Source organism: Mustela erminea, chromosome 20, assembly GCF_009829155.1.
Source record: "Mustela erminea isolate mMusErm1 chromosome 20, mMusErm1.Pri, whole genome shotgun sequence".
NCBI lineage: Eukaryota > Metazoa > Chordata > Mammalia > Carnivora > Mustelidae > Mustela > Mustela erminea.
The window spans coordinates 20,229,435-20,251,128 of NC_045633.1; the positions used below are offsets into that span (position 1 = coordinate 20,229,435).

General features: G+C 46.4%; 1 protein-coding gene across 6 annotated transcripts in view; it reads left to right on the top strand.

Moving 5' to 3' along the window:
* Nucleotides 1–21,694, top strand: part of GLYR1 (glyoxylate reductase 1 homolog) — a 35,956-nt gene that overhangs the window by 470 nt on the left and 13,792 nt on the right. For 4 of the 6 annotated variants that reach the window (XM_032327444.1, XM_032327445.1, XM_032327443.1 and 1 more), the window contains exons 2-9: nt 680–716; nt 1,993–2,072; nt 11,893–12,031; nt 12,576–12,818; nt 17,557–17,643; nt 18,706–18,762; nt 19,687–19,737; nt 19,830–19,903. In XM_032327444.1, the coding sequence (XP_032183335.1) occupies nt 680–716; nt 1,993–2,072; nt 11,893–12,031; nt 12,576–12,818; nt 17,557–17,643; nt 18,706–18,762; nt 19,687–19,737; nt 19,830–19,903 (768 nt within the window). The remainder of the gene's footprint in view (nt 1–679; nt 717–1,992; nt 2,073–11,892; nt 12,032–12,575; nt 12,819–17,556; nt 17,644–18,705; nt 18,763–19,686; nt 19,738–19,829; nt 19,904–21,694) is intronic. The other 2 variants (XM_032327447.1, XM_032327448.1) reach the window with 1 other exon arrangement.

A 21,694-nucleotide genomic window follows, 5' to 3' on the forward strand; every position in this document is an offset into this window, starting at 1 on the left:
AGAGTCGGGGAGCCGGCGGGCCATCTCGCCTGGGCAAGCCCGTCAAAACTCGCGTTGAAATGGAAACGACCTGTGCGGGCTGCTTGGCTGGGGGTGTCGAAACCGGACTGCTGGCGCTGCCCCGTGAAGAAATGGAAGGGGGACTTCTCCTTTACAGCTGAAGGCTTGGCAGTGACCAGTGCCTTCTTGGGTGCCTCTTGTGGTTTGCTTCTGTGTCCCAGACAACCGCCCGAACCAAGACTGACCGTCGCCGCTTTCCTGGAGCGACGTAGCTCACTTTTCGACCCGGAGGAAGGTTTCCATTAGCATTTGTCAAAGCCGGGCTCGTGAATTAAACCAGACTTTGTAAGGGGAAGTCTGTGTTTACAGAGCAAACTACCCTCCAACCCCCGTCCCGGGGAGGCTCTATACAAGTGGACTCTTGATTGGTTTTGTTGTTCTGTATTCCCTGTCACCCAAAGAATGCACATACTTTATGCACTTCTGTATTTCCTTTCTGAAGAGTTTGGGCCTCTTGGGCCCAGCTGTGGACGCCAAATTAAGACCTCCTGTTTGCCAGTTTTTGTTTTGGCACTTGAGGGTGCAGGTGGAGAGTTAGGAAAATAACTTTGACGTTGAGTGGGTTGAAGGAGATGGACTGGCTTTTCCAGGGCAAATGCTGACTGTGTGTTTTCTCTAGGGGGAAACTCGGCCGGTATCCTCCTTGGCCAGGAAAGGTGAGTGTCTTGCTACTATTGGAAGATATGTAAAGTGGGTTTGAGAAGGTGGAGACTATAGGATTCATGCCCCTCAGTTTCAGGCATTTAGTTAATCCGGACCTATTTAAATAACACTCAGAGGGGTGCCTGGGTGGCCCAATTGTTAGGCATCTGCCTTCAGCTCGGGTCATGATCCCTGGATCCTGGGATGGAGTCCTGCATCAGGCTCCCTGCTCTCCGGAAAGCCTGCTTCTCCCTCTCCCACTGTCCCTGCTTGTGTTCCCTCTCTCGCTGTCTCTCTTTCTGTCACATAAACAAATAAAACCTTCAAAAAAATAAATAAATAACTCAAAAGTTTTTCTCTCTCTACTGTTTGTTTAGAAAGGGCAATACAATATAAACAAGGTCTTGTAATCTGCAGTAAATGCTTATCTCTTGAATCAGAGGTGGTTTTGGTGAAGTTTTTTAATCCTGGAAATCAATTCTAGTTTGAATTTAGCTTTACACTTAAATGTAACAAAAGGAGAAGAAAATAAATTCCCCAGGAAGAGAGGAGTCTAAATGTAGGTTAGTGAAAAGTCAAAGTATTTTTGTCCCAACTAAGTTTAAATCTTCTTTCCATGTTACCATATGTGCTGCTCCAGTGCATCTTTGCAGAAGTTGGCATTCCAGATTTTGCATGAGGCAATCCGTCATAGCTTTCCAAATGTTCTCTTTTTATATGCTTGCAAGGAGCCCAGGAAATGTCTTTAGACTGTTTCTTTGCAATATGGCATTTTCATTGCCTCAGTTGTTCTCATTGTCATTATTACCTGCCTCAACTCTCCTTGTACAGTTTTTTTTTTAATTGAAGCATAATTAACAAAACATTATAGTCGTTTTTGGGTGGACAACATATTGATTCAGTAATTCTGTACACTATCCACTGCTTACAGTGATAAACATAGACACCACCTAACATTTTTACTTTACCGATGTATTTTTAGAACTGTTCTCTGCATTTCTTCAGTGATGACAGGGTCACGTGGTTGGGGGGGTTGGTGTTGATCTTAGTTTTAACTGCTTTTAAAACAGTGCCAATTCCAGCAGAAGGGATACTCTACCTACTGAACAGTGCTACATGGTAGATGTAAGGAACTTAGAGAATATTTGCTCATTTCCACACATCTCAGTAGAAAAGTGCCAGACTTAGACGTGTACTACCTGGGTTCTCTTTAAACATATTCCTATTGTTTCCTTTTTTTTACCAACTTAGAAGTGTGGAAAAACCTTTTCTCCGCCTTTTACTCCCCAGATTGTTAATCCACCCAAAGACTTGAAGAAACCACGTGGAAAGAAATGCTTCTTTGTGAAGTTTTTTGGAACAGAAGATCAGTGAGTAGTGTTCATCAAGAGTTTCGCTTTCCCTTTCTTTGGGCGTTGTCCTGGATCTGAGCTGCTTGTGAGAATATTCTAGGGACCCTAGGTCATTTTTACTGTAGTCTGTCAGAATGGCATATTGTTTTGGCTTTATATGTAAATAAAAGGTGCTGTTTTTAGCTCCTAGAAATTGTCTCGGGGCCTATAACAATTTCAGTCAAATGAAAAATAGAATTCACTGTCTTCTGAGTATGATAATCACAATAAAATTATCTCTGACATCTCTTTATTGACTCCCATAGGTGGTTCTTCTTATAAGGGTTATGTTTGTTTCTCTTTTAATGGCTGTTTATCATTGTGCTTCATGAGTGAGGTTTACGGTGAAATTAGGACCATTCATTTGAGAGTCTTTGATAGGTCATTTGGTCACACTGAAGAAGAGAATGTGTATTTACCTGAGTTTCAGGTGATTTGTTCAGCTTTCTTGTTATTACCTGGATTTGATTACCTGGGTGTAGCTAGATGGTTTAAGTAGTTGCATTTCTACTTACCACTTTTAGAGGAAAATGTAGTTTTGGGTTTGAAAATGTCTGTGAGTTTTCTGAGGAATTTAATAGCCATGGTTAAAATATATGTTCCTAGAAAACGATAATATGATATTCTATAGCAAGATCTCTTATAAAGTGTTCTTCACTCATTCAGCAGTGTATATACCGGAGTGCTTAGCCTGGGTTAGAGGTTTTTTTGTTTTGTTTTTTTCTTTAAAGATTTTATTTATTTATTTATTTTTGGACAAAGAGTCTGCACAAGCGAGCATAAGCAGGGGAGAGGCAGAGGGAGAGGGAGAAACAGGCTCCCCGCTGAGCAGGAAGCCTGACATGGGGCTCCATCCCAGAACCCTGAGATCATGACCTGAGCTGAACGAGATGCTTAATGGACTGAGCTACTCAGGCGCCCCTTGGGTTAGAGTTTATTTTGTTTTATTTTATTTTTAAAAGATTTTATTTATTTGACAGAGAGAGATCACAAATAGGCAGAGAGGCAGGCGGAGGTAGGGTGGGAAGTAAGCTCCCTGCTGAGCAGAGAACCCGACTAGGAGCTTGACCCCAGGACCCTGAGATCATGACCTGAGCTGAAGGCAGAGGCTTAACCCACTGAGCCACCCAGGCGCCCCTGCATTAGAATTTGAATGGAGTGTTTATCTTCACCGTGTAGATACACCAATATACCCAGTTCTCTGTCACAGAACAATTTACCGCCCTTTCTTTTTTTTTTAAAAAAAGATTTTATTTATTTATTTGAGAGAGAATGAGTGAGAGAGAGCTTGAAAGAGGAGAAGGTCAGAGGGAGAAGCAGACTCCCCAGAGAGCTGGGAGCCTGATGCGGGACTTGATCCTGGAAGTCCGGGATCATGACCTGAGCCGAAGGCAGTTGCCCAACCAACTGAGCCACCCAGGTGCCCAATTTACCGCCTTTTGATGACAGTATTCAAGGGAGTCACTGGCCCAGAGCTTTGAGAGCCAGAGACACTCTGGAAGCCAGAATGTTCTAGTAATGTCTTTGGCTTTATAAGAAACATTGCCCCAATGTATAAAACAAGTGCTAATTGTACAGCCACACCAAATTGTTGACACCAAAAGGAATTTCTAGAGAAAAGCAAATGTTGTGGGCCTTGCCTTTTAGGAATTCAGGTGACAAGACATAAACATTATGGATGGGAATAAGTGCAGAGTGAGTGATACAGGTGACTATTAAAGGGTTCTAGAACAAGGAGAGATCACGGAGAAGCGGCAGATCAAAGAAGGGTGATGGAAGAGATGGAGTTAGAATTCACCTCTGGAGGACAGGTAGAATTCGAACAGGCGGGACGAAGCAGGGCAGTGCAGGCAGTGTGAATGCTGTGAGCACCTGGGCCTTAAGTTGGATGCAGGGTTAGAAAGAGGTTCCCTGCCCCGCCCCCCCGGGGTAAAGAACCGTGCTCAAGAATAACAGGCAATGTGGTTGACCCAGCTTGGTTAGCTAAGTGGAGATGTACAAGTCTAAAACAAAGGTGGAAACTCATGGGAAATGGGGGCTTGGTCAGATTACAGGAAGCCTTAAAGCCATTGTGATCTTATAATGTAAAAAGCTGCAGGTCAGAAGAGTGAACGGCTGCCTATGTGTTTAAAAAAAAAAAATACTATAGGTGAGACGGAAAAATGGAGTTGAGTGCATTTTAGCACTTTACAAGGCACACAAGTGAAACCAAGAAAAGGGACGCACTTAACTTGGAAATAACCTAGTGGTGTTCGTAGTGGTGGTGCTGATGTGATTTCTAACTAAAATTCTTTGAGAGGATTCATTAAGCAGGTGGATTCTGGGCAGCTGTTAGGTATAATATCTTTAAGCTTGTTAAGCTCGCTTGGTAGAATTCCACATAAAAAGTTATTAAAAAATAAGTTGTCACAGGACCAACACGTTTTTTGGTGGCTAGGTAGTTGACATTGAAAGGAAACAAGGGGTGAGGATCTCCAGGCACATCTCTGAAGGAAGAAGGGTCCTTAGTGATGAGTGATCAGCAGATATTATTTACTGTCTTTATATTATCTGAAGGTGAAGTGTCCAGGGGGTTACTTTGAGGAAAGAGCTCTGGATTTGATGCTGGCCTCCTGTGCATTCGGATGCCATCGCACCTGCCCTACAATTTGGGCAAGTTGTTTTCACCTTTCTAACCCTTGTGTCCTTGCCCACAGTGTGGGATGATGCTCTCTACCTCGTAGTTATGCAGAAGTAGTGCCATTTGTTTGTAGTGTGTTGTGGTATACGACGGGTTCAGTAAACTTCAGGTTGACTTATAAATATGGTACAAGAGAGAGAATAAGTTGGTAAGAAGCAGGTGGCTTTAAGGGAAACTTGAGAGGTAGAGAAAGGATTTGTGTTTGAAAAAGAAAGACATTTGAGAGTTGGAAATTCCTAAGGACTTCAGCGAGGTCTGGTTTGTGGGTGTTGTTTTTGTTTTTGTTTTAAGACTTTATTTACTTGAGGGGCACCTGGGTGGCTCAGTGGGTTAAGCCACTGCCTTCCGCTCAGGTCATGATCTCAGGGTCCTGGGATCAGCCCCGCATTGGGCTCTCTGCTCCCGCCTCTCTCTCTGCCTGCCTCTGCCTACTTGTGATCATTCTCTCTCTCTGTCAAATAGATAAAATAAAAATCTTTTTCAAAAAAAGATTTTATTTATCTGAGAGAGAGAGAGATAGGGACAGAAAGCCCAAGCAGAGAGGAGAGGGAGAAGCAGGCTCCCCACTGAGTGGGAAGCTGGACTCAGGGCTCAATCCCAGGATGCTGGGATCATGACGTGTGCCGAAGGCAGAGGCTTAACCGACTGAGGCACCCAGGCGCCCCCACATCTCTTGTGACTGAAAAGGCTTCAAACACCAAACAGTAAATTGGTCTACCTTTTTTTTTTTTTTTTTTAATTGTTACATCTTTTTTTTTTTTTTTTTTTTTAAAGATTTTATTTATTTATTTGATAGAGATGACAAGTAGGCAGAGAGGCAGGCAGAGAGACAGGCAGAGAGACAGGAGGAAGCAGGCTCTCCAAGGAGCAGAGAGCCCGATGCGGGGCTCGATCCCAGGACCCTGGGATCATGACCTGAGCCGAAGGCAGAGGCTTTAACCCACTGAGCCACCCAGGCGCCCAAATTGTTACATCTTTATGTAAAAACTGTGCTGTGCCTTGCCAGGAGTGCTATGTGCAGTTGAGTCCATACTCCCAAAGGGATCTGATGGTACTAGATAATATCAGAAAAGGGAACCTAGTCGGATCAAAGACTAGAATTCTTTAATGTGAAAAAGAGCACAATCAGAATTGGCGAAATGATGAATGACACCAAGGAGGTAAACATTGACCTGTTCATAAATCATCAGACGTTTCAATAGCGGCACTGTGAGCAGAACAAATGCTGTGGTGACTATGTTTAGGGCATGCATAAGAAGCACTGTAGGAAACAGCCATTTGAGAAGTGCTTTAGACGGGAAGTACAAGTGGGTTTTTAGAGATAGAGAACTCCTTTGTGAAGGGCAGGGCCATAGGTGGTTCCAGAAGAAACTGGGCTCTACCTCACTTGATGTTTGATGTCAGGGAGAGGGGTATGATGCTTCCCGCACTGGATAGGACCTGACCCCATGGGGCTGCTCCTGAATTCCTGAGCAATATAGGATTTAGTCAGACATGTATCTTTTCAAAACTCTACACTCTGTATGGGGAAAAATATTTATAGATGTGATTTTTTTAATATTAGTAAGGATCTTTATTAAAGAGTGTAAAGAGTAGCTCCTTAAGATAACGATTTCAGTGGCTCAGTTGGTTAAGGCCAGGTCATGATCCCAGGCTCCTAGGCTCGAGCTCCATGGCAGGCTCCCTCCTTGGTACAGAGCCTGCTCCCCGCTTTCTCCGGCTTGTACCGTGTGTGTGTGTGTGTGTGTGTGTGTGTGTGTGTGTGTGTGTTTCTAGTAAGTAAATAAAATCTTTTTTTTTTTTTAAAGATAAATATTTCAATCTTCTAGAAAACTAGTTTTTCTCTCCCCCTTCCTCTGTCAAAACATCTGACAAATTGTGTTGATGTCCTATTAGGAAGAGAGAGGACCTCTAGATCTTCCTAACCAGCCACCCCTGGAAGGGGAGGGACTTAGTAAGATGATTGGATTCAGCTCTCTGAGCCTGGATGGCCAGTAGAGGGGTTACTTATGGTTGTTTTCTATTTCACAGAAATACAGAGGGAAAAATAACTTTAGCATAACTTTGACGACTCTACCAGGTGACCACACCCGCAGATGAAGTCTCAGGCACGTGAGAGCCCATCTTGGACAGGGATTTGCCCATCAGAACAGAAACAGCCTGGAGTTTGAAATTTTCAGTGGTGGCCATGGATGGCAGACTGGAGGAAGCTAATATAGTCTTTGGGTGTTCAAAAATGCCCAGAAACAAACAGTGCAAGAGAAGACTACTGGCAAAAGAGTATAGATCCCAAATGACCACCCGAGAGTTTGTGTAGTGTCTTCACACCTGACCCTCCAACAGTCCTTTAGGGAAATAGATGGCATATTTGTTCTGGTTTTCACTTTTTAACAGATTAGTACACTGAGAGGCAGGAGATTTGTGGAGTTCAGTGATAGAATTTCCAGGATCCCAGCCTAAGAAACTTTTTCCATCAAGGCAAATAGAAGGTAAGACTCTTGGAGAAGAACCTGCAGCTTGTAATTACAAGCAGATTGGAGCCATCTGAGCACCCCTCTTTCTTTTCGCCTGGGGGCTGATGGCCCCGCTTTGCCTACATCCGACATTGTGCAATAGTTGGAGAACGAGCCAAATGGATGGTGAGTGCGCTGCTGTTTGTACTGAGCCAGCAGTGTCCTCTGCCAGGACTGGACAATACCTGTCCTAGAGAGCACTGTGTAGGTTTTCCTGTCCCAGCACCAGCATCAGTCCTACAGGTGACTCCCTTCATGGCTGAGACAGTGGACTCCAGGAACAGGTGTTATGCACCAGCATTAAAGAATCGGCACAAAGGAAGTGGCTGGCCATGTTGGCAGAGACAGCACAGCTTGGAAGCCTTATCCAGCATTTGGGAATGTTTTCAAGTTTTGAAAACAGAATCTTCTTAATTTATCTTAACTGCAAGTCTTTGTTGATGTCTGTATGATAATCAGTGCTTGAAACTAATTGACAAACTCTTATTTTCTTTGTGGCTTTTTGTTGTTTTTGTTTTGTATTTTGATTTGTGGGTTTTGGGGTGTCTTGGTTTCTGAATAGCTTAGACTTGGACCTGTAACAATTTAGTAATCCTCAGTCTCCATAAGTGGTTTTGAAGCAGGGCAAGCATACAAATCATTTGCTTAGTACTACTCACAAAATCTAGATGGAGAAGCAGCCCGTGTCTTCTGTCCCCATCTTTGTTCTCACCTTTGGACTATGCAGACACGTGTGTGTTCTCCCTCCCACCCCCACCCAGGTCTTTGTGTCATGCAGTCTGAGTCACATACATGAGAGTTTTGGAGATTATTCGTAGACCCACGTTTAATTTGTAGACCACATGTTTAATACGATGTGTACATGATACAATTTTAACTTAAGGGAAAAGCAGGTCGGAACTATGGAAGTTTTTGAAAACGTGAGGTGTTTGAATTCATTTCGAGCAGAGCGTGTAATGTGAGAGGGCTTATAGTAGAAATGAGAAGAATTTACAGGAGGTGTATCAGAACACCAGAGTAAGTTTGCTGCTCCTGACTGTGTTACAGGCGCAGTTACTGCAACCAGCCAGTAGCTACCCACCTGAAGAAGTCCTGGGGGCAGGTCCCTGGGCAGAGCAGCCCATGTTCTACAGCAGAGGCCTTTATTGTTGATTTGTTGTTTCTTAAAGATAATACATGTTTATGCCCATCCGCCCCCACCCCGTGTCCGCCCAAATCCAGCTATAAACTGTGAAACTTCCATTCATCCCTGACCCTCAGCCACACAGTTACCAGCCCTTGGGCATCCAGTTATACTAGATTCTTACGGCATGTCCCACCAAAGACACTATGCAAAATCAAGAAGTTACATCTTCCTTTTTCCTTGTTTTTACACGAGTAATAGCATATTGTACACACGGTTCTGCATTTTGATTTCTTCCACTTAGCCACACATCTTAAGGGACCTTCCTTAAGGGTTCTTCGTGATGGCCTCACTGATTGCCACTACAGTGGGATTTACTTCCATGTACATAAAAGCAAAGGTTCTTTGTACTTTACACACCACTTGACTAAGCTTGATTTTTCTGACTCCCAGCCCCACAGCAAATTACGCAGAAAAGGTCCAGCACCATCTAGGGATCAGGAGGATGATAAGAAGGAAATCATAAGTCACAGAAAGAAGCAGAAGTCACCTAAAAAAAATAAACAGGGGCGCCCAGGTGGCTCAGTTAAGCATCCCAACTCTTGATCGTGGCTCAGGTCTCAATCTCCGGGTCATAATAAAACAGAAACAGAAATGTACAGACAACAGCAACAACCAGAAAAGGCCAGCAAAGCCTTCCAGCCCTCTGAACTTGCCTGGAAGGCATCATTTACTCAGTGATTATTTATTGAGCACCAGTTGCATGCCAGGCCCAGGTGACAGACATCAGTGTACTAGAGAATGGTGCATTATTGAAACTCTGGCTGAAAAGCATACTCTTTGAGGAGACAGAGTTCTGCAATCCAGACTTCAGAGAAAAAACTCTATTGCAATTTGGCTTGCTTTCAAGAGGTAATCCTCCTAGAGCCCTGCTGGGCTGGCTTTTTACTTACAGTTTTTCTGATGGGGCACATTGCTTCAACAGTCCTTTTTTTTTTTTTTTTTTTAAAGATTTTATTTACTTGTCAGAGAGGGAGAGAGAGCGAGCACAGGCAGACAGAATGGCAGGCAGAGGCAGAGGGAGAAGCAGGCTCCCTCCTGAGCAAGGAGCCCGATGTGGGACTCGATCCCAGGATGCTGGGATCATGACCTGAGCCGAAGGCAGCTGCTCAACCAGCTGAGCCACCCAGGCATCCCTGCTTCAACAGTCTTAACCAGATTAATATTTCTTGCATTTATCCTCTTGATATGTACACTGTCCATTCTTTTAGCAAACCATCTTCACTTTTCAAAAAATGGTCGGAGAGGAAAATTTCATTTGAGTATTCAAATGGCAGTCTGGGGATGAATGCAATTTTGACTGTACCATTCTGGCGGCAGAAATCAGTAATCCACTTAAAATGCTTCAGTGGAAAAACACGCATGGATTATTGGTGCTTCCTCCATGGATGTCCCTACCTCTCCACTTCCCCTGAATCAGAGGTTCATGTGGGGAGAGGGAGGCAGGGATTAGAGTGCCTGGAGTGGATTGTCCCATCTCACGTGGCTCTATAACCCCCCCCAATTGATCTTACACCAAAACTTGTATGGGTCCCAGCTTCTAACCCGCCACTCAGAGAACAAAGAGGCAAGTCCAGAGCACGTGACTCTGTAAGCTTCATCGGTAGTACTTTTGTCGTCTTGGTAGGACAGCTTAACCTGCTTTTCAGGGTGTGTCTGGCTTTGCATCTGCTCTGGTGGTCTGTCCTTAGAAACACTAAATGGGAAGAGAAGCAGGATGGTCCCATTCAGTGGTGTACCTGCCAGGCCAGGTAAGGTCAAGATACAATTCCATTTTTCCTCCCAGTAGAATAGACCAATTGAATCTATCATGTCAAGTTTCAGACTTTAAGATGAGTTAGTTACTGGAAGGTACCTGCTTACCTCACCTGGTTGGAGCTTTACGCAGTGAGACCACATCTCATCATTCTGTTCTCTGGTTTTGTTTCGCCGTAGGGAACCTGCTAAGTCCTGGTTTGCTGTCACATTGGCAAGCTGATAGTCTCACAGCTGTTGTGTTTGTACAAATCCATTGTCACAATTACTCATATAACACTCAAAGCAAAGGTGGCCATTGGTGGCTTGGTCGCACTATTTTTATGTAAAGATTAGCACTTTTTTTTTTCTTTCCCAAATAGGCTCAGTGCCCAGTGTGGAGCCCAGTGTGTGGGGCTTGAACTCATTGCCTTAGAATCAAGACCTGAGTCGAGATCAAGAGTTGGATGCTTAACTGACTGAGTAACCCAGGCGCCCCACATTTTTACTATTATTGGTGAATATTCTCCAGCTTTGTCTAAAGGAGAGGACCTTAAGTTAGTTAGGTCCCTAACCTGACCCCTTTTCTCAGAAGGTTTTGTTCTGAAACCTGAGTATTGCATAGTAAAAATGTACATAAGTTAACTGTTATCTCACCAAGCCTATAAAATCCTCTCCTTTGTACTGGGATACTAAATGTCATTTAGGAAAATCACAGGAAGCCAGCAGGGGCAGATTTGTTCAGGTTAGTATGGTAAGCCAGATATTTCAGAAGTGACAACTGGGGTGCCTGGGTGGCTCTGGGTTAAAGCCTCCGCCTTTGGCTCAGGTCATGGTCTCAGGGTCCTGGGATCAAGCCCCGCTTCGGGCTCTCTGCTCAGCAGGGAGCCTGCTTCCTCCTTTCTCTCTCTGCCTGCCTCTCTGCCTACTTGTGATCTCTCTCTCTCTGTCAAATAAATAAATAAAATCTTTAAAAAAGTGACAACTGATGGCATGTCTACTTGTGTGTGTTACACATTAATGGTAGCAATTAAATTTTAAAACATCTTAAGGTATGTTCTACTTTAATCACAAGCAGAACCTTGTTTCTGAAGACCTCCTGTTACGACTGCTGCCCTAATTCCAAATCGTGTCACATTTTGTGTGGTTTAGTAGCCATGGACAGGATCATTTATGAACAAATATCTCTAAGAGCAGCAGAGTTCAGGTGCTGCATTTCTTGAGCCATGGGAGCATCCCTGATTCCCAGTTGATTGACAGGTTGTCATTTGGGTTTGGGTGTTGACTGGGCAGTGATGTTGCTGTGGTTGATAATGCTCCTGCTGCCCTGGGTCCGTGAGGGGCTCCCGTGATGAGAATGGAAGAACATCTCCAGGCTTCCTCTGCCCTGCACAAGTGGCAAGTGACGTGTGGTTTAGTGTAGAAGGCTGGTGAAGGGGAGTAGACAGAAAGAGCATGCAGCTTGTGAAGGGTGTTCTGGTTTTGGTGGTGGTGGTGGTTGTGCTTGACTTGTTTAAGGAAAACACCCCAAGAGTATGGGGTGGTTGGTAACATGTTTTGAAAACACAGCAGGCGTGTTTCAAAGTCCAGTGAAGCCAAACATATATTTGCATTCTGTTTTGATGAGGTGTTTACTAATTTGGGGCCTGGGCAGTGTGTCATACCCTTTCTATGTGTGTTTTCTGCTAGTGCCTGGATCAAAGTGGAACAGCTAAAGCCATACCATGCACACAAGGAGGAAATGATAAAGATTAACAAGGGGAAACGATTCCAGCAGGCTGTGGATGCTGTCGAAGAGTTCCTCCGGAGAGCCAAAGGGAAAGACCAGGTGAGAGACTGATCCTTGCCTTATTCCAACATCTGACTGGTTATTTTGGTGTAGTAACTAACAGATTAAATACGGCCCAAACCCAAACCCTATTCTTACGAAATGCCAATGGAAAGAATACTACTTCAAATCTAGGGTATCCGCGTTTTGCCTATCAGCTTGAAACTCCATGAATGCAGCAAACTTTTCTGAAATGGATTGCTGTTCTTAGGAAAGTCTCTTGGACTCAGGAGAAGTATCTCAGCTTTTGAGTACCACACAGGCATTTCTCCCTTTTACATCCTAGAGATTAGGATTTTAGCTTCTTGGGTATATCCACTGCCTGGGTGTAAATCCCACGTCTTAGCTTTGGGACTATAGGCAAGTGATTTGACTTCATCTGCTTCCCCAAACATCAGTGGGAGTGATAACAGAACCTATTTCGTAGGGTTGTTGTGTGGATAGCACATGTAAAACGCTTCTCCTAGGGTGTGGCTTGTGTAAATGGCGGTGATGGCAGCAGTGGCTGCTGTGGTGGCTATCATTGTTATTATTAAACTTTCAGACGTCGTCCCACAATTCTGCTGATGACAAGAATCGGCGTAATTCCAGTGAGGAGAGAAGTAGGCCAAACTCAGGTGATGAGAAGCGGAAGCTTAGCCTGTCTGAAGGGAAGGTGAAGAAGAACATGGGAGAAGGAAAGAAGAGGGTGTCTTCAGGCTCATCAGAGAGAGGCTCCAAGTCCCCTCTGAAAAGAGCCCAAGAGCAGAGTCCCCGGAAACGGGGTCGGCCCCCAAAGGATGAGAAGGTTTGTTTTACCTCTGCAGCTTCTGGGATTAGCGACTTCCTTTTGTATATGAAAGAGCTGAGCCCTACAGTGTGCCTCAGCTCACTGAGTGGACATAGAAACCTGTGCTAAGCACTGCCCTAAAGAATCCTGCAGACCAGGGGAGGGACACAGCCTGGGTGCACAGGCATGAAATAGGAACACAAAGCTGTAAAGGATCTTGCATTCAGCTAGATGGTCATGGCCAGAGAATAGTCCACCTGAGCCAGCATGTGAGGGCTGGCACCGGAAGGGGCTTGAGAACAAAGAGGGGAAAAGCATTCCAGAGACAGAGGGCCCAGCCTGCGTGGAGCTTGATGTTGGTGTGGATGTTCTCATTATAGGTGAAGGACAAAGAGGAGAGCAGAGAGCTAAAAGTGAGTAGTCACTGGGTTGTAGAGGGCCTTGAGGTCTACTACTAAAGCAATATTTACAGTCACAGAGTCAATAGGGGGCCACAAGTTTGTTGAAGCTAGGTGGCAGGGTGGTGTGTTCTCGAAGCTGTGTGTTAGCATTGGTGGAGGGCAGAGAAGACAGGCTAAAGCCAGTCCGAAAGCTAAACCTAGGTTTACGCTTACATAAGGAGCTATCCTGATAGCAAATACTAAAAGGAACTGCCTGAGAGGCACTTCAGAGGAAGGGCTCATAAGATTTAGAACTGATTCCAGAGGAAGTGGTGGGGGAGATGATTTCAGGTTTTTGTTTGGGAAATAGTAACACCATTCTTAAGAGCAAGAGTCTGGAGTAGAGTTGGCATACGGAGCAGAAGGACTAGTACTATTTTGACTGTGATGAATTTGAGGTGATGCCAATGCCTAATGCTAGACTGTTAGGGAGCCTTGAACTAATGTCAGGATGGTCTGTAGAGGTGGGAGGCAGATAGGTAGAAAGTATGTTGGAGAACACATACAAAGTATATCTGAGGCCCCACTGGCCCTCTACTTTCACAGAAAGTAAGGAGGGAGCAGTCAAAGGCAGGAGTGTGCTTTGCAGGGGAAACACCCATAGATCAAAGTTGGAAGGGTTTGGAAGAGCCATCACAGTGAAATAAAGTGGAAATAATGTACCTTTCACCTTCCTGAAAAGATACGGGCCAAGTCTTAAAAGCCAAGGGAAGAGAATTTGAGATGGAGGGGATAGTCTGTCAAAACACAGGGAAGGATTGTTAGAGCACAATCAAGGGGATGGGAGCCAGATGGCTGGCAGAAACAGTTGGATGATAAGGCCGTGATGAAACGCTAGACCGCATCAGATCATGGCCTGCAGATTCAGACACCAGCGAGACCAGACAGGTCGCTGCAGCAAGGGGAGAGGCTTGCTAAGGGTCCACAGCCCTCACCTGCCTCCACACTGAGAGCAGTAGGGGTGACAGCAGCTGGCGCTCAGGGGAGATCATGCTCTGTCCGTGGGGTTCCAGCCAACTTGTGCCAGGTTGTCTGATTTTTCCTCAAGAGAAGCTGAAAATACAGTTTTATGTGAAACACTCCAGTTTTAAATGTTACATGCTAATTCAAAATTTTAAAGTACTTTTAGGTCCAAGGAACATCTCTGGGCCCGATTGAGCCTGTGGGCTGCCACTGAGTGACCACTGTGTTAGAGAAGATCCTTCTCACTGTCAGATGACCCGAGACTGAGAGTAGACAGAGTGACTAGCGGTCGGGACAGCCCTGGCTGACACTGAGCACAGGGAACTGCAGCCAGAGGTGGAGAAGATGGAGAAAACGCCTAGCCGCGGTGCAGAAAGAACTCCTCAGGGGGTGTGATCAGATTTGGTCCAGTTGAACTGATTTCCTGGGGATCCAGAGGCATCTGAGCTGTCAGGTTTTATACTGTTCTCCAAATTCCTATTTTCTGCCTTCTGAAGCCGTGGATCTCACCAACTCCGTGCTGGCCCAGCAGAGAAACGACATCTTTTTGGAAAAAGGGAGGTGTCCAGGAGAGGTGAGGAGGAGGTCTGAGTCCGAACTGTGACTCCATAACTTTATGCAACTGTGTGACCTTGGCCAGCTACCTTTGCCTTGGTTTCGTTTCCTCATCTGATCACTGGAAATAGTAGTGATACCTGTCTCTCTTGTTTGTTGTGATAATTAAATGAGTAACTGAGCAAAGCACCAAGAACAGTGAGCCGTGAACTACGCTTCTGATGAATGGCTTTACATGTGTCAGTGTCTGGCAGTAGCCCGTTGTACAGCGAGAGCATAGTGGGTTTAGTGTAACCCGAGGCCACCACCGGGCTCTCTGCAGGGACTCTTCTCACGGGCTCCCAGAGAAAAGCAGTTTGCCCTTGAGTCTGAATTATTAATTAGGGGGTAGTAACATTTCTGCTGCTGTTCTTGGAGTGAGGTCCTCAGCCGAGACGTCTACTTGCTATTTATCCTCAGCACAGCCCTTTGTGCAGTCTCCTTGCTTGGCCCGGCCTCTAGTGAAGGATTTGTCAGCTGGAGAGGAAGGATTGTGGCTAGTGGTGCAGGGCAGGCACAGCCATTTCGGTTCAGACAGTTGGTTTTAATTAAGCACCTTCAGAGATGTAGGGAATCTGGGCTTGGAATTTTGGTGCATCTTCTGATCTCTGTGCTCTAAAAAGAGTGTGTGTTGCTACAGTAATTGTCAGTTGGCTGTCAGGCTTCTTTCTGAAACAGCAGTAACCTAGACTGATACCTGGGCAAAGCCCCAGATGATTGCCATTTGGAGCCGTAATCTCCTGTCCCCTGAGGATCAGTGGGAAAGGCTGACCTTTTGATGGAGAAGTGTCAGTTCCATGCAAACAGGGAAAGGCTGGGATCGTGTGGCTCCAGTGTGAGAGGTGTGCTTTCATCCTCTCTCAGGGACTCTCGTCTCCAAGTGCTGGGCAGGGAAGGAGAACTGCAGCTCTAGTCGGCGCGCCGCACCCTGACAGCCCGCAGCCGCCAGGGCTCTGTCTCTCCCCAGGTCCCGGAGTGCTGCAGAGGCTGATGGTTTGGGAGCTGAGGCCTTCTGCTGCTGCCAGATGGAAAGCCAGTGCTCTCCACCCCACTCTCCCTCTGTCCTGAGACCTGAAGCAGGTCACTAGAGCTGTGCTGCCCCGCCACAGGGCACAGATACAGAGTATGTCCACCGTGGTAGGACGTTCTTTGGGGCAGTACTGCATTAGGCCCCCTTTTCCCCCAGAGATCTTTATTCAGCACCTGTGGATGAAGCCGATCCACCAGAAGCCAGATGTCTAGTGATTCAGCCACATGATACTTTGACAAGGCCCCTCCCATGTTCACTTCTTCAGTAAATAATGAAACATCTCGTCAGTGCCAGGCATGGCTCCCACCGTGGGATACAGAGTAAACAAAATTGGCAAAGGTCTTACTTTCATAGAACTCACTGATAATAACATCAGTATCATGTTCTAATGGGGGAAGATACAGAGGGGTCAGGGAAAGCACCCCGATAAGGTGACATTTCCATGGAGACCTCAAGTGAGCCTGTGAGCCAAGTAGATCACTGTTGGAAGAGCGTTCCCAGTAGTGTGAAGGCACTGAGGCAGGCGTATGCCTGGTGTGTTTGGGGAACGGCTGGAGGGCCAAGGGTTAGTGCTGGTGAGTTGGAGAGTGGTGAGAGGGTAGAAAATATAATAGGACATGAATTCGGAGGGTAGGATGGAGTGAGGGTTGTAGAACTTGTAGTGCCCCATAGGCCATGATATTTTAGCCTTTAGCCTGACTATGAGACAGGAAGCCAGTTGTAGGCAGAGAAGTGATAGCTGCTGTGTACAGTCTAGACTGCAGTGTTTCAGAACAGAAGTGGGGGGATCCCTTTTGCTACAGCCCAAGTGACAGGTGATGGCAGCCTAGTTTGAATGTTAGCAGTGGGGTGGCCAAAGGGGTTCCCAGATCAGCAGTCGTAAAACCATAATCATTGCCAGCAGTTAAGAGGAGGGTGGAATCAAGATGAACCGCAAAGATCTCAGCCTGGGAGAATGCAGCTGCTTTTCTAAGACTGCGAAGACTATTGAAGAAGCTGTTTGGGCAGGGAAATCCAGGGTTCGGAGTGGGGCATGTCAGGAGAGAAACTGTGGCTGGAATATCCCACTTGCATAAAGGGAGTGTGATGTAAACTTGGTGGAGGGGACAAGAGCACAGCAGGTGTAAGGCTGAAGCAGCTTGCTGTCCAGGATGGGTATGGCCAGGCCCTTGGTGAGGAGGTGCACCCCGTTCTACTGGGTCCTGCCCTGGCATCAGCCTAGAGAACAAGTGGGGCTCTTCGTTCCCAGCTGCTCTGAGTTGGAAGTCTAGCTTTGTCACTTAGTAGCTAAAACGCTGGGCACATTTCCTCATTGGCACCATGTGGCTTTCTTAGTGTTTTTTGAGGTCTTCTCCGAAGAGGGTACTGTTTTCTTAATGTTCACTATTGGCCATAAGGACACTTCACTGTGATTTGCTGACAACACTGCACACCACAGTTGGGCTTTCCAGAGACACCTGTCCTTGCGAAACTTGGGCACAAGAAGACAATTGTTATTCCAAGAACAGAGAAGAAACCTTTGTTCCCTGTTAATGAAAACTTGCCTGGTTTCCCCCTGATGGACAATCAGAACCGTGCCTGGGGACTGAGACTGGAGTTGGGGTTCTTTTAATGTGGAGTGTGACTGAAGGAAGCAGAGCAGTGAAGAGGTGCTCCCCGATTTGGCGCAGGAAGACATCTGCTACTGAGGTGGTTTCAGTGTCTTGACCATCTGCCTTTCCCTCTGTAGGATCTCACCATCCCTGAGTCTAGTACCGTGAAGGGGGTGATGGCTGGACCGATGGCCGCGTTTAAATGGCAGCCGACTGTGAGCGAGGTAACAAGCTCTCTCGCAGACCAGGATAAGCCCAGCCTCCAAGCTGGTTTCCTGGCCCGTGTGAGGCGCTTTTCCTTTCCCCATTTTTTAAATTGCGAAATAGTACCGAGGTGTACAAGGGGGGGATGTGAACGTCTCCACCCTCAGGGATGCGCAGTTTCAAGTTCCATGTAACTTCTTCTAGACCTTTTGGTAGACGCCCCATTCACGCATCATTTATAGAATTATATACCCACATGGGGTTTCTACTATTGGGAATAGGGTTGGTTTTCACAAATGTGGGATTGGCCCACACATTTTTTCATTTAATGCTTATGCTTTATACACACCTTTCACTATTCACATATACAGCTCTGCTCTGCTGTTCAGTAGCCCCTTGTAGTGGATGCCCCAGTCCCCTGTTGAACCTAATTGTGAAAGCCTTCATTGTCCTCCATTTCTGTTTATATCCGTCCCGCATGAGACGAGACATTCAAGGGTCTGACACCAGATACAGTAGGTAAAACCCTAAGATCAGGAGTCATGAGAATTGATTTGGCCTCCCCTGCTCAATTATCCAGGACTGGTAAATGCTGCATTTTAAAAACACCAATATTCAGGAACCCTGGGTGGCTCAGTTGGTTAAGCAACTGCCTGCCGCTCAGGTAATGATCTGGGGTCCCGGTATCGAGTCCCACATCAGGCTCCCAGCTCCATGGGGAGTCTTCTTCTCCCTCTGACCTTCTTCCTCTCATGCTCTCTCTCACTCACTCTCTCTCAAATAAATGAATAAAATCTTAAAAAAAAAAAATACCAGTATTCCTCTTAGCTATTTTCCCTCCACTGTTACTGGAATAATTTGACAGAAATATGTCTTCTCTTCCACTTGTAGCCAGTTTCCCTGTAGGTGGAGCAGGGATCAATCATAAAAGGCTTAGACCAACAACGGGAAAGTGCTTCCAGGCAGAGTCGATACTGGCTGCCAAGGGTGTTTTAGCCAGAGGAGAGTCAGTTACCAGGCAGCAGGCAAGGTGACCTCTGGTGGAAGTTAAGTTGTTTTATTCAATCATTTTCTGGTTTCAGCCTGTGAAAGATGCAGACCCTCATTTCCATCATTTCCTGCTCAGCCAAACTGAGAAGGTGAGTTGGTCTTTGACATTCTTGATCCTTGGTCAGGGGCTGGCCTGAGGGGAGAAGGTGGCTCCATGGACCTCACCCCACTGGTCTATAAAGTGAGGCTCTGCTTCTACTGCTGCGCGGAGCAGCAAAATAAGAAGTCACATGGAGGCCCATTTGTGAATCAGGTGTTGTTGTTACGTTTGAAAGTAAACCCCCCCAAAAGAAGCATTTAAGACTCAGCAGCTGTGGGTGCATCTGCCTTTGGCTCGGGTCATGATCCCAGAGTCCTGCTTCGGGCTCCTTGCTCCTTGGGGAGCCTGCTTCTCCCTCTCGCACTCCCCCTGCTTATGTTTCCTCTCTCGCTGTGTCTTTCTCTGTCAAAAAAATAAAATCTTAAAAAAATAAAGAAAAGAAAAAGACTTGGCAGCTGTGTGGTTGAGACGTTTGTGGTTGCCTTTGGAGTCTAGGGCAGAAGCCAGACCTTGTGAGCTTCAGCACTCATGAGGTCACCCGTGCTGTTTGATGGATGCAGTCTCGGGCTTGCTGTGCAGACAGTCTCTCTGAACCGTCAGCTTGTGGAGGGAAGGCTTCTCAGAGTATCTGCAAGGCTGAACCTTGATATAGGACCTGATAGTCTATGGCTTTGGAGTTGGACAGATCTGGGTTGCGAGCCCAGTTGCACTGACTACCTTTGTAATCCTGAGTGTATGACTTTCTGATCCTTAATGTCATCATTGGCAAAAGAAACTTGCAGAGTTGCCTAGATATTTGAGTGAGATAGTGTGTATTCCATTTCTGATGTGTCCTTTGGAGTTCAGTAAAGTTGAACAGCAAGTAGGTTTTCAGTGTTAACACCATACTTTAGGCCTAACCTCTTAGGGAAATTATAATGAAGACCAGTTAAGTGTTCAGTTTAATACATGGTCTTTTTTCCTCCTTTATTAGCCAGCTGTCTGTTACCAGGCAATCACAAAGAAGTTGAAAATATGTGAAGAGGTACGTAGGTTCCATGCTTCCCTATTTTTCTCTTCCACTGGGGCCTTTGCCGTGGGCAGACTGACCTGATGAGTTGTGCTTCCTTTCCCTAGGAAACTGGGTCCACCTCCATCCAGGCAGCAGACAGCACCGCCGTGAATGGCAGCATCACACCCACAGACAAAAAGTAGGACCTTTGATGAAAAGGCTTCTTGTGGTTCTAGTTCTGTTAGGGAATAGGGGATAACCCCAAGGGGCTTCCTTAAGGGTTGTATCCCAGCCATTGCTGGGATTGAATGGAAAGAGAGAGGGAAAGGTGTAATTTTCAGTGAGTTGCCTGGGAGTAATTTGACCTGCAGGAGACCTATAAGTACATGGTGGGGTTGCCTTCCTAGCACACTAGTGAGTCTTGGAGCGGGAGGAACACAGTTTGGTGGTTCTCAGACTTTCTCCTAACTCAGAATCAGCTGGAAGTCCGCATGTCAAGCATCAACTGCTTGGCCCTACCATCCCCCCAGGGTTTCTCAGTCAGTAGTTCTAGGGTAGATGCGGAGAGTTTGTATCTTGGACACCTTCCAGGGTGTGCTGCTGCTGCCAGTCAAAAGACCACATTTTGAGAACCTCTGGCTTAGTAGAACAGTGATGAAGACCCTGAAACTGGCTGTGGTGGGGGCAGAGGCCTGGTGAGAGGTGAATCACCATCATCCCGCCTTCCCCAGCTCTCCCTGCTGTTGCCACTGGGTCCTTCCCGCATACCTGCTAGCAGCTCTCTGGGGTGAGCCTGGACTGTGGTCCGCACACCGTGCCTTAGCTTGCACCCGCACGTCCCTGCCTTTCCTCTGGCGGTATTTGCAGTCGTGTGTCTAAAAGTGCTAAGACGGGGCACCCTCCTGAGTGCCAGGTCTGAATTCTCCATGCTTATCTCCTGTACAGTTCTTTCTCAGAGTGAAAACAGTACGCCTTTTACTTTATTCGTAATTTTTTGTGCTGATGAAATCCCTGATTCTACTGGTTATTTTGGGTAAACAGCCCTGGGGAGAGTGGAAAAAGCAAAGGCATGTTCATTAGAAAGGGGAGATGGGTGTCACCTACTGACTTAAGGAGGACTGCATAGACTTAAAAAAAAAAAAGACAAGAGTGAGGCTGAGGCCAGAGTCCAGTGCTTTCACCTAAGACCTTTGTTGCCCCATTAGTCAAACCATTTTTGGACGTGAATGTGAAGCTTACTAAAAAGCGAAGCAACTGTGTGGTGTACTAGGCATCCTGGAACACCAGGAAAAGAGAATTGGTCTGCCGTGATGTCGAGTCATAGGGCAAGCTTCCACTACCCAGACAAATGTGAGTGACAGAAGATCTCCTGGGCTTGAGCCTTGGCTGCGGACTCAGTGGGCAAGGGTGCCATGTGGTGAGGAAGGTGGTGGGCTCTCTCCATCCTTGGACTCAGGCTAGGACAGAGAGCACGTGGGAGTTCATATTCCTCCGGCGATGGGGGGAGACCGTTTCAGAACAAGAGCCAGTTTGCAGGGGTAGCGGCGAATTTGAGCCCCGGAGACCGAGAATACTAAAAGGGTAACTCAGGAGAAGGCAGACAGGCTGCAGAGAGGGTCTGGAGCTGAGAGAAACCCAACCGAAACCAGAGCACCACGTAATAAGGAATGAAGGAAGAGGGATTGGTTAGTTCTATCCCATGCAAGGAATGAAGTGTAGGAGCGAGAAGACCACCTCTGGGCAACGTAAAATCTGTAAGAGCGCATACAAATAGCAGTGGTAGCTAACAGCCCCTCAGTTCTCAGCGTTGCAGGAGGAATCAGGCTGCAGGAAGCAAAGGTAAGCAGAACTTGCCGTCTGCCTGCACTCAGTCCCCCAGAACGAGCATGGGCTGCAGTTAGAGGGGCCGGGTGGGGAACCACGGACGGGCCAGCGCAGAGCAGTGCGCTGGGAGAAGGCAGGCATAGGGAGAATGCACGTTCTGGAGAAG